The sequence below is a fragment of the Dermacentor andersoni genome, chromosome 1, assembly GCF_023375885.2.
Source record: "Dermacentor andersoni chromosome 1, qqDerAnde1_hic_scaffold, whole genome shotgun sequence".
Lineage (NCBI taxonomy): Eukaryota > Metazoa > Arthropoda > Arachnida > Ixodida > Ixodidae > Dermacentor > Dermacentor andersoni.
The window spans coordinates 73556511-73573449 of record NC_092814.1 but is presented as its reverse complement, the minus strand read 5'-3'; the positions used below and the strand labels follow the sequence as shown (position 1 = coordinate 73573449).

Here is a 16939-nt window from a genome sequence, read left to right as displayed (position 1 = left end):
GCGCAAGATCTTTTTCATTCTAAACTTTCTTTATGCTGCTTTTTGTCAGTGCACTGCGCTTGAAGCATCGCTAGAATTATTATTTCCCTTTACTTGCAGGGGCACGCAAGGCGTCACGTACCACGCCGTAGAACGTTCGACGGGCAGGAGCTTTGGCGCAAAAACAATGCACGGCAGGGGTCAATTCAAAGACTGGATGAAAGCTGAGCTCGACATGATGAACCAACTATGCCACCCTCGACTGATTCGGCTCTGGGACGCCTTTGAAACAAAGAATTCCATGTCACTCATCACAGACTTGTATCCTTTACAATGCTGCATTCTGGGTAGAAAACATCTTAAATTCTGGGTAGAACTTAGACTCTTTATAAAAAAGGAGCTACGATAAGCTAGTCGCGCAACTTTACACTCCAGCGTTAAGGTTAACTTGTTTCGTTTATCCATGTGAGAGAACGTCAACGCTCTAACACATAAATCAAGAGTTTTATTCATGCCACCTCGTTTAAATAATTGTCGAAAAATGCGGTAAATATGCGCACTACAGTACATTTGTTCACATCTCTTTTTTGTAAGCTCTTATCTTTTAAAATGTCGCCGTTAATATCCCGTTTAACCAAACTCATCAGGCGTTTTGTGCCTAGTCTGTCGAAACCACCCTAACCATTAACACGATTTTTAACCCAATATTTATGTATACAAGGTGTTCCAGCCAACTATAGCCAAGGTTTAAAGATATGTCGACGTACTCTATGAGAACGCGACTAGATGCGTGCTGTTGACTAATGTATAGAACATGTCACACATTTTTTTTTTTTTACATAATTGCATAACTACAGCAAATATTATTGAAGAAAATTCGCAAGTATTACGTTTACGGGGAAAAAATTCAATGAGAATGTTGTAGAGCCGTTCTAAGAAACCTCTATTTCAGCAGTTTCTAACTTGATACTTGTTACGTAATAAATATTTGTTCGTCCTAAAGAAAGACCGTGAAATATTTCAGAACACACGTGAGGTTACCGCTATTCGATTGAAGTGCTCTCAAACGTGCTGCGTATGAACAGCGAATTTAGCGCCTAGTGTGCTGCCGCTTAAAAATTGACAGGGCAGTGACAGGGCAATCTGCTTATCGCTGTCATGAACCGCCGCGGGGGAAGCACATCACTGGCGTAAATCACGTGGTCAACACCTGCGTCACTGCTCTATCGCATTTTAAGCTGCAGCAACCAGCTAACTACGCGGTTCATTCATACGGGGCACGTTTTAGAGCACTGATATCGCGGCGCGCAAGCCTGCATGTGGCATGCGTTTCGTATTATGCTGACTTCCCTAGGACGCAGAAAAAATTGTTACCTAACAAGTAGGAAGGTATTTGCTGAACGATGTTTCATAGAACGCTCTACACCTTTCTCATTGACGGCTTTGCCCTAACGTTAATACTTACGAAGTTCATTACATTACTTAGCGTTTACTAATCATGCAATGGCGCAGAATATAAAAAAATAATGTGACTTGCTCCACATAATAGCCAACAACGCGCATGTGGTCGCGTCCTCCTAAAATACTTCGGCATATTTTTAAACCTTGGCTAAAGTTAGCTAGGGCACCCTGTATACTCGTCTTATAATCGAAAGGATTTGTTATAGCTTACGTCGAAACGAAGAGCAACAAAGTTGTACACTGAATGAATCCAAAACGTTTAGGTTCACCTCAGCCACCTTCATAATTCAACCCATTTCCGGCAACTTTAAGCACTAGGTTTGTAAAAGGCCTGTCACATAGCTTTTCTGCAACATTTCTCCCCTCTTCTACCCCTTTAATTTTATTCACCTCCTGTAAAGCATGCACTGCCACTGAAATACCAATGTTGCAGTAAAGCAGTTAGACAGACAGGTCTTGTTCTAGTGAAGGCAGGATTCATGACTGCGACGAGAAAAAAAAAAGCTCATTTGGGGTCCCCTTTTATAAATACCCATTTCATTTTTCATACTTTTTGCACTTGGTGAGCTCGGATACCGCATAACCACCGTTATCACTGGGATTACAAAATACGGGTCTAATCTTTGTTTGAGCACGAGGCAAAGGTATAAGTAAGTTAAGTAACCCCAAATGAGCTTTTTTTTCCTCGTCACAGTCATGAATCCTGCCTTCACTAGAACAAGACCTGTTACGTGTTGAGGACTTGTGTACGTGCCGTGCCCTTCTACTGAACTGGCTGCCTCTGACGCCGTGCTTTACTCTACCTCAGTGGTTTCTCGAACTGCAGCAGGACTAACTCATCGTCCGCACAGGAAAGAGCGCGAATGTACTCGCTTACTGTTGATCCCACCACTTAACACGCAGTATCTCAATCATGCAGTCGTGCGCAAGATTCTTTAGACAGAGATACCTCGCGGCGCCGTTTTTCTATATCCTCTTTGCCCCAAGTTATCATGTACCTAAGAAATGTTAGTTTTTATTGTATTACAGGCTGGAAATTCGAATACCAGGCGCAAATATCTAGCTTTTCCTCAGGGAAGGGGGAGGGGGGGGGGGTGTCATAAACTTTTGACGCTGACTATATCTCTGCCATGCCGTATTGCGGTGATGCTTGTTCGCGGCATCTCTCTTTCTGTCCCTTCTTTCTATTCCCCTTCTCCCTTCCCCCAGCGCAGGATAGCCAACCGGACTCTTGACTGGTTAACACCCCTGCCTTCCTTCTCTCTCTCTCTCTCTCCCTATCTCTATCTATCTATCTCTTGCTTGCGGCTATGATTTTGTAGCTGTAGCTATAACCATCAAGCTGCCTAGAACGATGCCGTCACTGACTGTTTCCAATCCAGGTTGATTTTATTTAATTCGACGACTGCCTCTTCTTTCTGTCAGTCTTGCCGATAAAAAGTTGCTACATATGATTTCGGGCCATCATTTCGCCACCATTTCGCCATCAAAACAATTTTTTTCCACAAAGCCGGAACACATTCCACAAAACCGGAACGCATTCACATTACACTGACCACTGTTTAAATCGCAGCCGCCGAATATTACATTTTCTGATGTCAAGACCTTCCCTCCAATCCTGCGCACGCAACTAGCATGCGCATTGTTGCCGTCAATTTTTACTTGACAGCCCTTACTAGCTGTGGTGGGGGCCCACTTTTGGATAATATCATTAGCCAAGACCGGGTGTCAGAACACCAGATCGCAAATTACATCAAACAGATCTTGGAAGGCCTCAACTATATGCACGCTCAAAACATTGCACACCTTGGCCTCACTGTAAGTATAGCACCGTTTCTATTACAGCGCACTTACGCAAAATAGCGCAACTTGATAAGCCAGCGCCTGCGTTTTCTAAGCGTGCGAGTGTCTTTTAAACACACTTGGCACTCGTTGAATACGTGTAGGAATTAAACCTTTCTTATTCAAGTACCCGCCTTACGCTGATGGTGTAACTAAAATTCCATTGGTATATGTCTTCGTCTTGCACTCTGAGCGTTGCGTGTTTATATGACGTTATTTCGTTCTTTTGCCCTATAAAGGTATAAAAGAAAGAATGATATTCACTGAAACTGATTACAGGTTCAACAGCCAACTTCTCTGTAACCATATAACGCGTAAAGCATACTCAAACGCCGCACAGCTTATGAGGAACAGACGCACATAAAAGAAATATCTCTCGCGCGCAAAATTTCTATACTGGCTTGTTGTCACCCCGATAACGGCTATCTCCGAAAACATGTCTGCTGTTTGGTGTGCTGGCGTTTTATAATGAATGTAACAACTGCTTATACTGCTTTATTTTACCTGCTTATCTTTTTTAGCTTGGCGATGCGCTTGTGGCTCGTGAGAACAGCGATGACATTAAGATTGGCGACTTCTCGCTCTCCACGAGGCTTCCAAGAGGAAAAGTAGTAATTCAGGAATATGGACACCCCGAATTTGTGGCGCCGGAGATAGCAAACAAAAAGCCAGCAAGTCTTGCCTCAGACATGTGGTATGTTACTCTCTCCGAAATAGCGTCTCAAACGTTTCCCTCTGTCACTGTTACAATCAAGCTTAAATAGTGCTTTTTTTCTTATTCTTATTCTCCTTCCCCTTCTTTTCAGGAGTGTCGGAGTCATCTCGTACATCCTGTAAGTAGCAGCAAGTCGTGCTTGGTACTTCGTTGCCGAGCAGCGCTAGTCAGAAGATATGAATACGTACGTCGACGTTAGCTATGCACAGAGGGACAATAACAAAGCGTTTCTCGTATTTAGCACCAACGTTGTATGACTAACGTGCTCTATATTCGAACAAACTACATTCGAGTATCGCCGCCACTGATCTCTATTTTGGGGGCAAAACAGAGCACAGATTAGTAATCGTCACCACAGCCGTCACTTATTCTGGGCGTTAACTTGAATATCACCTGAAGCACTTGATGTACCCATCATTCATTTACTAAACAACAAATATTAGCGATTAGAATTTTTTTTATGTCAATGCAAAAAAAAAACGCGTTCACTTGATATATCATACCGAAATACCTACAAATTGAGGATGTCCTTGTATGAACTTAAAACCATAGGCTGGCCGCTTGTTTATATTTGATTGTAACAGCAAGAACTGCGGTACGCAGTAACGCACCACGTTCACCACACGCATGCGAGACCACATAATGCTCCGTATCATCTCACGTGGGTGGTGTAAAGGTGCATTTCTACATCATACATATCGAGCCGTTACAGTTAAATGTGCCCCTTGACTACTCTGCTATTTGTTAACTGTATTTAAAAATGTAGCGCTATGCATTATTACTTTATAATTTTTCCCAGCACGCAGTTACTGCAAAGTGCGACACGAGAAAAAAAGGAGATGGGCTTGTAAAAGACTCAATATTCTCTCTTCCTATTAAATACTGCTTGTCCCAAAGTTCTGACTAATGTCAGCACCCCCCCCCCCCCCCCCCCTGTTCCCTATCCCAGCGCACACCTCGCGTGGATAATATACAGTTCTTTTTTTTTTTATATACTTCGAACACTTTCTTTAAAAAGAAAGCCCAGAAAAGTTACTCAGGTCACGTCGCTACAAATTAATTATGCGCCCAGGCGGACACCATGTGGAAGAAAAACAAACGCAATAAAATCATTATTGGACTAACTACATTAATCGCCTTTTTGTCACTTTTAGAAAGTTGGAATAAACCGTCATAAATGTCTAGTTCTGTGTTCATACACTTCAAAACGGCCATGTAACCCAGTATAATTGGCTTCAAATTATTTGGTGAATTTACCTGCTTACACACGCAGCAATTGCGAAGCGCAGCTCGCGGTGCAATCCTCTTTTGACTTAACAAGGCGGCGTAAAATGCAGCGCTGGGTTATACGGCACGATAAGGAGGAGGGAAGGAGAAACGCAGATGGCAGGGAGGTTAACGAGAATAACGTCCGGTTGGCTACCCTACACCGGAGGAATGGGAAAGGGGAAAATAAAGATGACAGGGAGAGAGAGGAGGGAAGGAAAGAAGGAAATTGCGGTGAGTTCGCTGACGCTTGTGGTCTTATAGAAATTGCACTAATAGTCACAGATGTTCGCACAAGCCCGTCGTCCTCAAGAAGCACAAAAGCGCGATCCACACTTTCCCTGCGGCTGTGCCTGTGCGTTCAGTTGGAAGTTCCGCCCAGCGCCGATCGGAATAAGATCGCAGAATAAGGAAAGTACAACGGAAGCTTCATTTTACACCGCCTTGCTATATCACAGGAGGGCTTCACCGAGTGCCGCGCTTCACAAGGCTGCGTGTGTAATGAGATGAATTCAACAATTACACGGCCGTATTAATATATAGAAACACGGAATTAGACTTTCGTTACGATTTCTTTCAACTTTCCAATAAGAACATGTGCCGTAACGTTTGCAGCGTCTTTCATTGCAATTAGTTTGATTAGTGCATTTATAGCTACGGGTTTTCTTCCAAGTTATGCTCTCCTAGGGACATAACTTGTAGTGACGCGATTTGACGTTTGTGGGCTTTTTTTTTTGTGTGTGTGTGTGTGCGTGTGTGTGTTCGAAGTAAAAAAAAGGACACTGTATATGCGGTTACTCCACTGGTCTGCTCTTCATTACGAACAAAACCGCTGCTCTCACAACATACAAATAAACGGATAATCTCTAATAAACCCTGCATTTATGAGGACCAGGTTAGTTCTTTGTGTGCCAGCATCTCACTGCCAGTGCTGTCATTGAGCCCAGGGTTGGATTAGTTGAAGAAATCAACAATCCCAACCATACACATCCACGTTCGTGTCTATACGCGCCACATATGTTCAAGTGTTTTTTTTTTTTTCCCTCATTGCTTAGGTCACGAAAAGTCTGGAGGCTTTTCGCTCACCGTTTTCTCTGATACATCAAGGTAGATATAATAAAATATCGCAAAGGACACTCCAAGAGAGTGTAAAGTTAGGCTTATTGGTCGTTCAGGATTATGCTCACAGCGCAAGAGACGTGAGACGTCCGTCTCCTGTCCGTCTCATGCCCCTGCGCTGTTTCTATACTCATAATCGCAAAGGGCAGTTCTCGAGAAAGCCATTTGTTATTTTGACACACTTTTTCTTTTTACTCGTTTCAGGTTGAGCGGAATTTCACCATTCCTTGGACAGAACGACCGAGAAACGCTGAAGAATGTCCAGAACGGCAAAATTAACTTCCTACACGACGGGTTCGCTAAGGTTTCTGATGAAGCACGTGACTTCATCTCTAAGCTCTTAGTATTCGAAACAAGGTGTGTTTATTAAATAATTGCATGTTCTGAACTCATTAGAGGTGTGATTAGCAAGAGAACTTTGGAAAGTTATGCGACACTACCAATAAGTTCATAAAGCCCCGATAACGGTGATCTGAGCTAGATACGTTTTATGCTTTTGATTTACTTCTGAACGGTTAGTGATGCATATTACATGATCTGTTGTCGGTTACACCAGCGTAAGCATTTGTATCTCACGACAGTGCTTGCGTCTTTGCAGTGAAAGAATGGACGTGAGGACAGCTCTTGAGCATCCGTGGCTTAAGGTAGGTGGACGCAAGCGTGAATTACCTTTATTTCCGGACCTTCTGAATATCCTAAATCCAACAAGTGGCATCAATATGATGGCTCGAATTTTCGTGTTCCCAAGGAACCACATTAGCCTGACGGTTGCTGTTTTCACAGATTACAGAGCGTCCAGACAGAGGTGAGAGCCTGTCCAACATCGACAGACTCAGAGAGTACCAGAGGCATTGGAGAAGCTGGGTGAGCCCGCCACTGTCTTACTGCACAACTACTTTCACTGGACGTCTTGGACGTAACAAGCCTAAATCAGCTCAAACTGAAAGTGCACCGGATGCTCTTACATCATCATATTTTTCAGAGCTGCATTTACTTCCTATCCTGTCTTTTACTGCGTCAAAGGCGCGCTATATCTGTGCCTACCTGTATGCGCGGATCCCTACCTCTTACATACGACACGGAGGTTGAAGTTGTCGCTTTACTTTCTGCAGTACTCCAACGCGTCCTGCCGCAACACTTACCGGAGGAGGACAATGGAGTCGTGCTTCACGCATCCTAGCAAGATGATCTACCCGCCGGACGAAGTCTACACGCCACCAATGAGTCCCGACCGAGAGATTTCCCGCTCGAAGGTCAAGTCCGCACCCATCGAAGGCCCCGGAAAAGGCCCGAATGACCGCATGGACATGTCCTCCGAGAGCAGGTGCGTCTGGCTAGTCTTTTGCGCTTTGTGAAAAGAATTCTGAATCCCGATATGGCCCCTCATCGTGAAATTTCATTGTTCATTCTGGAACATAGTGCGGCAGTTTATGTTTTGCATAGTCTAGAGGCAAGTTAACACCTCTTCTTTCAGTGATTGATTTGTTTAAACAAGAGTGATAAGATAGAGTTTAAGAATTATTTTTGTGCCTGCAATGTTATCTTTATACTTGTCCAACGCTTTCTTAATCCACTTCGTCAATCACGCAGTTACCAGAGCGGACCAGACACTTACTTGCTTCAACTCCGAGACGTCGACTTCCCCTTGCGAATTCGCCAATATCTGAGGGTTGGCGCATCCCGAAGCCCTAGTCTCGCGGCCAGTCTCCGCGAAAGGCACTGGGGAGGATTCGACGTAAGTCCTGTCATGTTTGTCCCGTTCAAATACAAACTTTTTTTAAAGTTGAAGTTGAAGTTTAGTATTGAACTCTGTACACATTCTTCTAAAAGTTCCCAATTTTTTTTCTTGATTGAACGCATAAACGTAGAGGCTTTGTGTTACAAAACTGTGACAATCTTATCGTCGGTTTGAGCTCGTTCTGCAACGTCTTTTTGCTGAAGATGGCCTTTTGCAGAATACATCTGTTTTTAACTACGAAGTACTCAAATGTGGTGTCTACCAGGCTTCCGCCAAGTTCCCGATTAATCTCGTTCAAATCCCACCACGAAACTGTCCCACCTTGATTGTTCCGTAATTAAGCCAAAGGGAAGCTTTACGTCGTCTGTTTCGCAAGAAACTGAACCTGCATCTTTTATTTCAATACACCGTGATCTACCAAGTGAACTAAGCCCATCAATACTAAGATGCGTTGGAAAAATGCAGTGCGTCTGTCAGAGGAGGTAGCACACGTCTATGGTTGCAGAAAACGTGTGGACTTTTAGGACATTATCACTGATCACTTTATGTATTGTCGACTCTTACTAGTAAACGTAATCACGGCAGTCACCCTAGTCAAATATACTGAGCAACTGGAGCAGCAGGAAGTCGGCAAGATTGTGAATACAAAAAGAAAAAAAGGAACGGTGCCAGAGCCAATATAACGCAGTGATAGCAAAGCTGCCGTCATGTATTGGAAGACGGTGGTGTCAAAAAGTATAGGCCTACGACCGAGATAAGGTGGCCGAACAGCTAGGGTGCGATTTATTTGTGGCAGAATGCAGTGAGAGTTAAAAATACAACGTTATCGTAGAAGTAAATGTACTCAGACAAGTGAAGTCGGCTGACAAATTAACCAAGTAATCAGTCTGCACAGCAAAATTCGTTTAAAAAGCTACCGTAATAACACAGATTCAGATAGCTTTTTGTTTTCAAAATTATGGCCCCTCGAACCAGAACAGTGTGCTTAGAGACGAAGTGTGCTCATGGTATGTTTTCCAGCTTCCTACCGAGCTTCCACTTCAATTGAAACGGCGCGGAGGTCGCTCGACAGTAGAGCCAGAGGAAGGCTGCCCTATCCGAACGTTCGGTTGCTCGCCAGAGCAGTCAGAGGCCGGAAGCGGTAACACATCGCAATACTGTTTCTGCTGTGAAAAAGAAAGGACACACTAGACGCGCATACGCAATACTGCCACAAAAGCCAAAACAGACGCCAGGAAAGTTGCAGCTGTCACGTGACAAGAACTCTATTTGTTCTCGGCAGTGCTCTCAGATCGTAGGTGAGAGTGCTGCCGAAAGCTTCGAGCTAGAGCAAGGCACTATAAATGAACCAAACGAATGGGTTGGGAGCGCTCAGTTTCAACTACTTAAACGTAAAGCGCGCAGCGACAACGTTCTTGAATGACCTGTCCCATATGCCACTAGATTCTGTATTTGACGTTTTCTGAAATACCGTCGTCAGTCGACAGGGCGAGGGGAAGAAAGAGGATGCGTTGAAGCTGTGTGTACGCGGTACATGCGTTCGTGTGCGGAACATTGCATTAAGCGTGCAAGGAGACGGCACTTTATTGAATTTTCATCTACCGTTGCCTATACCTTTGCATTTTCCGCTAACGTCTATTCGTGTCCAGCTTGTCTTTTTTTTTTTCTTGTAATCAAATCACCCCGATAAAGAATGCGACCAACTTCGTTAACTTTTTATGGGTGATGGTATACTTTTTCTCAGATCTCCAGATAATTAGAAAAATTAAGACACGCGGAACGCAACGGCGTAGTAGTCGGTAGAAGAAAAAAAATACACCTTTGTTAGCTGCTCCATAAAATTCCTCGCCTTACCTCCATTATTGTCGCCGCGCCCCCAAACCTGACAATATGCACACACTGAGCATTGCCTCATAAACAACTCACCCTGCAGCAACGAAAGCCCATTTGTGTTTCTTGATGTATCGCAACGCAATTTCAGTCACTTATGCGAGGGGGGCGCGATTTTTTCTGACGAGTGCAGATCAACGAGCGCGGCACGAGGAACGTGTACCCACAGGTGGTCGTCCGAGAGCGCAGGAAGTTCGTGGACGTCATGGACGAGGAGATTGACGACGAGAAGAAGGGACTCGGCACCAGGACGTTACCGCTGAGGCTGCAGCGAGAAGTGGGCAGTCTCGGTTACGCCCACCACCAGCTGGAACACCTCAAGCACGAGGCCTGGAAGGACAAGACGTCTAGGGAGAAGAGCATAGGTAGGCCATGTATACACGTATAACTTCTTTCCAAAAGTTAAGCGTGTGAACAGAGCTCGCTCTATAGGCCTTGCACCTGGCTTCGTCTTTTATCACAACCACTCGAAAGTAGAGTGTACTCCACTTTTGAGTGGTTGTGATACAAGACGACACAAGCTCTTTACTCTATAGAGCCTTGTCTTCACTCGGCGTAGCCTTGTAGCTCTGCGTGTTCCACAAAAGCCCCGTCATACAGCTCAGCAATAGCTTTGGTGATGCGTGCTTGACCTATAGAAACATCTGAGAAAATAATGACAGATTTTTTTTTCACGGCGTGTACCGCGACTAAAGTGCAATTCAAGGGTGCTTTACGAGCGTTCCCGATTCGTATGTGCTTCACTAAGGATGTCATTAAGCAATACTACCTGGGGTTGGATCACGCCGGACAGATTTTTACAAACGCTCTAACGCTCAAATGCAAGACAGATAAAACTGAACGGCGCTATAAAAACATTGGCGGCCTAAAAGTCAGCGCACGCGTACAGACTACACTGGCGTCTCTGCACGCATACGTGCGCGCATAAATAATGCTGATATCAATGTCAAACGCATCACTGCGATTACTTGATTTTTTTTTAACTCTGCAGATTTTCAAGTAACTATCGCGAATGGCGACGGTTTCTGTTGGAACAGGTCCATTTTTCTTTATTCTTTTTTTTTTTCATTCTGGTTTATATTCCAGGAATGGCACCATTCTTCAGAGAGAAAATAGAGGACTGTGTTATCCAAGAAAATGACCAAGTGGTGTTCAAGTGCCTAGCTGTTGGAAACCCAGCTCCCCAGTATTCTTGGTTTAGGAACGATAGTATCCTGATAGAAAGCAGCAGAGTTCAGGTGAGCTTTCCCACTCTGTTTTGGTTTAACCCGATAAAGCCAGCTCATGTCTCCTGTAGCCTCACCCTTTTCCACTCTTTTCAGTTTGAATCATCACACGCTACTTTTCAGTCTTAATGAATTCCTCACGCTTGGATCTTCTAAGCAGAGCGCGAACGCATGGTTTTACGCAGCTGAGACGCGTTTTCTATTAGCAAGAATTTCTTTCCGCTTTTTTAAATTATATGATATGTAGAAGTTGGAGCCTTTAAGCGAGCGCCGGCTCTTCCTCTTAAGATAGAACACGTGCGCACTGAAAATGAAATAGCAAGCCAGCACTGAACTAAAGAAAGGTAACATAGAACGGAAAAGTCGGACTTGAAGTCAGTTGACATAAATGCACTAGTAACAGCTCAGAACAGGCGTCACATAAAACACACTGTGACGCTTTAACGTAGGTGCTGTTTTGTGTATTGAGATGAAATGTGTATGTCCCATTATATTATTTTTTTTACATTTCTATTTATATATGTACAAGCCTTCAGCCTACAAAAACAGAATAGCATACAAAATAGTTCCTATGATTTCGATAAAAATAATAAGGCTTTTGCGGTTGTTTTGTAGAAATCATGGTCGCTAATGATACAGCTCATGGTACACATGAGGAAACGAAGAGGGGTACAAACTGAGTGATGTGCGTTTTCGTTTGTAAGTACTTAGTGAAGGCGTCAACGGTCAATGGCAGCAAACATTTCCCATTTTTCCCGAAGACAAAGAGATGCAGTTAATAAAGACGTTCGGCAAACTTATTTGATGCTTCAGAACAATTAATTTGTAAGATCTAAAAACGTGGCAGGCGGTCTGCCTGTCCGCGCCCAGTACCGTGATGTCACCTCTGTCTGTCGTGTTTCTTTCCCGATTTCATCTACATATACTTATTTATGTACCTAAATTATAATTGTAACTTAGAACCCTGGTCGTCTGGCTCATCTTACATAACATGGCGCAATGGCATACGCTATTACATGTTAAAACCTTACCTCGACTGCGTAATTAAACGTATGTTTTCTATCATGTATGTTTGCTTCAGATTACTCAAGACGCAGACGGCAGGTCTGAACTGCGGTTGAAACCTGGAAAAGCGTACGACGTCGGCTTGTTCAAATGTGCCGCAAGAAACAGTCACGGTGTTGCTTTGTGCTATGCTAGGCTAAAGATCGGCGGTAAGAATTTTACTTGGGAAGTTTTGTTGTTATTGTTGTTGTTGTTGTTGTTGTTGTTGTTGTTATTATTATTGTTGTTGTTGTTGTTGTTGTTGTTGTTGTTGTTGTTGTTGTTGTTGTTGTTGTTGTTGTTGTTGTTGTTGTTGTTGTTGTTGTTGTTGTTGTTGTTGTTGTTGTTGTTGTTGTTCAGCGAACAATCAATTCTTAAGAAGCAAACATAACTTCAGTAATCCAATGAAACAATTATCCTTAGTATTTGGTTTCTGCCACAAGACCACCGATCTGAGAAGAAAAAGAAGTGTGCGGTCTGGTCACTGAAATTTATCTTTAGAACAGAGAAGTGTCGCTTCAAACATCCAGCGTATTCCCTGATGTCGGTGCGGCTGTTGCAGTTTGATAAATGGAATATTAATTTGTAACGTGCGTGCACGACCGAAACATTTTAACTAATGATGTGCATTTCCCGTTTAACCTTTTTTCTCGCTTCACTTCCAGTTCTGTATTGTGCATGAATTTATTTAATTTGCAGAGCGACCTGCCCGGCCTGAGCCACCCATCTGTAAACAATTCTCATCCCACCAAGCATACGTTCAGTGGTATAGCCCGAAGTACGACGGCAACTCGCGCATTTTCTCTTTCTGCCTGGAATACAGGCAAGCCGGTAAGTTTGAATAGCCAACCGAACCAAAGCGTTTTTCATTTGTTTAACTTACTAACACAATCCGCACAACGTCATATTTCATGAACAGACTGCTATCAGAAACAAGACCTCTTAACAATATGGCGTCCGGGTTGACGGGATATTCGAGAAGGTTGCATAATTTACTGTTCACTGTTCATACTTACCTAAGCCTGGCAGCGCTTCAGAATGATGTGCCATTCTAACTGCCACTGTGGCTCACTGCCTATAGCATTCTCCTGTTGAGGTCGCGGGTTTGAGTCCCAGACGCATCGGTCGCATTCGGGCGGGATACAAAGAAAAACAAGGATGTAGGAGCCCCTGTACCAGGTTTAGACGTGCGTGAAAGAACGTCAGGTGGATTCGGATTGAGGCTGTGGGACGTAAAACGCGCATACAAAGATGCTGAGGACACAAATGTATATTTTGTGTTTCTATCTGGTTAGCAATGCCGAACATTCATTACCAAGGAAGTTTCTCAGTATAAGACTTAACAGTGCGCGTGTATGTATATATAAAGCCCGAACCACAGGGCATAAGTTTCCGATTAAAAAAATTATGGGATTTTACGTGCCAAAACCACTTTCTGATTATGAGGCACACCGTAGTGGAGGACTCCGGAAATTTCGACCACCTGGGGTTCTTTAACGTGTACTTAAATCTAAGCACGCGGGTGTTTTCGCATTTCGCCCTCATCGAAATGCGGCCGCCGTGGTCGGGATTCGATCCCGCGACCTCGTGCTCAGCAGCCCAACACCATAGCCACTGAGCAACCACGGCGGGTCAGTTTCCGATTAATTTTAGGCGTTCGCCGTGTTTTCGGCGTCATCAAGAACAATGTGACGTCAAATCTCGTTCGCTCGGCGTCAAAGTCCTGCCATGCCAGATGATACCGGAAGTAGCTCACGGAGAAAGACTCTAGTGAAGAAGTACGGACATGGTGCTCTATTTACTAGTGACGATCGTATACAGTTACCTGTGTTCATATTTCGTCTTTAGTTTTTCCTTTTGTACGTGTTAATGCTTTCGTGTGCTAAAGTGACCTGATTGTTATAATTATCCTTATTTTTTTCTATATTAAACAAGTTTGTTTTTTTGCGTATAACTTAAATGGAGTGTTCGGAGGCCTACTGCTTCCAACCCCATTAGCTAGACCACGTTTAACACTGTCCTTCACCCAAGGCCACGTAACTCGTCCCGCGCATCTTTGAAAAATCTTAACCCAATTATTTGGAACATTTTATTCGGTTAATTTATCAAATAATTGATTAGTGGAATAACGTACATGAGCTAAAAATTATAATTGATCATTCTTATACAGAATCCTTAATATAGAAAAAGGCGATTCAACAGCGGCTGACATCGAAGACAAGAAAGACAAGAGCTGCTATAACGTAAAGCTATTCCAAACTTTTCTATTCCAATTCTGCAATCAGCCCTCGACGATTCGACAAAATATTTTCTGGCTACCTACACTTCGCTTATCTGTTAGCAGACGTCACTAAAACCGCGACAGTTACCCATCTGATATTACAGGTACACACTGATTATGCATGAATATGCCAAACAAAACAAAAATTAGTTCTGCTTCGGCGCCTTTTCGCCATTAGCCCTCTGCTATTGGTCAAAAGTTTTCGGGCTGCGCCCACTTCACCTTTCTGTCACGCAACGTCACAAAACCGCGAAAACTCAATGCGTTAAAGAGACGTGTACGCGTTAAAGATGCATTAATATGCAGAACAAACTCATCTGTTTTTGTTCTGAATAGCCGGAGATTGGCCCGTTCCGAAAGGAAGGGAAAATGGCTGACCACCGATCGCTCAGTCATTGGCTATTCGCACCTGCCGGAGAGCATGGATTTGTTTTAATATAATAAAACATTTTGGCGTGGCAGTATAACGTTACCGAGCTCTTTCGGTAGGTATACGACGCTACTCTGGCAACTCTTATTTGCTCAGGATCCGTTTTAGCGGCATTCTTAACATTCCGTTGCACGCCACCGCGATATTCGACCAGCCACCGCAAGCTAAGCAAGGGAAAGCGGACCAACAGCAGACGCCAGCACCGCACTCCTCATTCGGTTATCTATTTTCACTGCGCTGGCTTGGCGCCGTGGAAATCCTCCCCACTTAAGTGTGCTCCTTGCCTCTCATCAGCCAATTAGATAAGAAAACCGGCTCAATGTAGGCAACTTTATTAGTTTTGAAAGCAAACAAAAGTGACCTCCTATAAACGAGGAGCCCGTTTCATTGGGCTGTCCAAACAGCGCTGCAGGTCACCGCCCGATGTTTGCGGCGGCGGTTACGTAAATTTCACGTTAGAAGATTGGAATAAAAGCAAAGTCCAATAGTTTTACGTTATAGGACCCAAGCTCTTGGTCGCATTGGTGCACCATGTGGCTTTTTGTTTAGACTTCACTACCTTCAGGCTCGGCCCGCATATTCATATTGTACTATATGTGCAGGATCGGCCCATATCTTTTGTTGAGTAAAGCCACACTTTGTATTGATTCCGCTTTTAGACGCCCGCAGTGTGAACGAGCGCATTTGTCTTTAATCTGGCCTTTTTGTGCTAATTATGCATTATTACTGCTCGGTAGATATCTCTATGCTAACTTGGTGGCACCTTTTTCTGTTCCAAGATTCATTTTGGCGCCTTTTTCGTGGTCCTACGTGGACAAGAAGACCTCAAATCGCCTTATTTTGACGAAAGTGTTCGGAAAGCTGCCAGTTAGCCAGATCCCACTAACCCTAAATCAATCTGAAGTCGCCAAACACCTTGTCTTCAAGAAAGCCGCGCTCTTTGAACAGACACTAGCGTTTACTATCACGTCAGCGACACTGTGCTTGACTGACACCTTATTCGTATTCGCCTAACAGCAAATGTATATTTAGCCGATGCTAATACGACTCACTGTAACTCATTCTATTTTTTCTCCTCTTAAAAAGCATTTTCCGCAATTTAATCCGTTCTTTGCTTTATGTTTATCTTTATTTTCTACTTCCCAGGGGGAGAATGGACGAAAGTTTCCGATGTGATATCGCAAGAGTTTTGGGTAATTCCCGACCTAAAGCCATCCACGTCATACACGTTCCGTGTGAGCGCTAAGAACAAATATGGTTGGAGCGAGGCCAGTCTTCCGTCGGAGCTTTGCACGACTGAAGCTGACGGTAAGTTTAGTTTTCACAATCGTATTCGTTCCCTTCAGAACAGTGAATTGAAAAGGAACGACAGATGTTTCCTGTGTCTGAAACATCTCAGTTATTTCGTCATGTAAAGGCATAGGTGATGTTAAGAGCAAAACGTTTATTGGTTCTATTTTCAACTGTTTTATTAGGATATTGCCAGCGGAAAACTGCGAGGCGCAGCTATTCAACGATCACATGACAGCCTCATCTTCGTGTATTACATTTGCTTCGTTGTCAGCTGAATCTGTGCCGGTGGTCTGGTATCTTTCACAAGGTTTAGAGGCCCAATAGCGCTGTAAAAAATTACCCAATAAACCAATAATATGCTTCACACCAGAAAAATAACGGAGAATACCTTGCAAAAGAAATCAATTAGTTGAAGTTAGCAAATACTTAAATAAGTTTATCTAGAACATATGAACGTCGAAAGGACTTGCCTTCTTGAATTGGTCAATTAAGCAATGTTTCAATCTCTAAACACTGTCAGCCAGTCACGTAGTTATTTTCTTACAGGAAGATCAAAATTCTTTAAAATTGTAAGAAAATTTGTATTGGATAAATTATCAATAAATCGAGTACTTGAAATGTTGCTTTTGTAGTGACAAAAGCGATTAAAATAAGG

At 43.5% G+C, this 16939-nt stretch overlaps 1 protein-coding gene and 1 long non-coding RNA gene across 4 annotated transcripts in view; one reads left to right on the top strand and one right to left on the bottom strand.

The window, feature by feature from the left end:
* Positions 1 to 16939, bottom strand: part of LOC129380504 (uncharacterized) — a 234072-nt gene that overhangs the window by 149291 nt on the left and 67842 nt on the right. The window lies entirely within an intron of this gene.
* Obsc (Obscurin) overlaps positions 1 to 16939 on the top strand; it is a 173533-nt gene that overhangs the window by 146715 nt on the left and 9879 nt on the right. The window contains exons 74-87 of the mRNA XM_072286096.1: positions 100 to 300; positions 3120 to 3258; positions 3804 to 3976; positions 4089 to 4115; positions 6587 to 6739; positions 6981 to 7026; positions 7166 to 7246; positions 7495 to 7706; positions 7973 to 8117; positions 10144 to 10375; positions 11097 to 11248; positions 12318 to 12450; positions 12980 to 13111; positions 16138 to 16299. Coding sequence (XP_072142197.1) covers positions 100 to 300; positions 3120 to 3258; positions 3804 to 3976; positions 4089 to 4115; positions 6587 to 6739; positions 6981 to 7026; positions 7166 to 7246; positions 7495 to 7706; positions 7973 to 8117; positions 10144 to 10375; positions 11097 to 11248; positions 12318 to 12450; positions 12980 to 13111; positions 16138 to 16299 — 1988 coding nt within the window. The remainder of the gene's footprint in view (positions 1 to 99; positions 301 to 3119; positions 3259 to 3803; positions 3977 to 4088; positions 4116 to 6586; positions 6740 to 6980; positions 7027 to 7165; positions 7247 to 7494; positions 7707 to 7972; positions 8118 to 10143; positions 10376 to 11096; positions 11249 to 12317; positions 12451 to 12979; positions 13112 to 16137; positions 16300 to 16939) is intronic.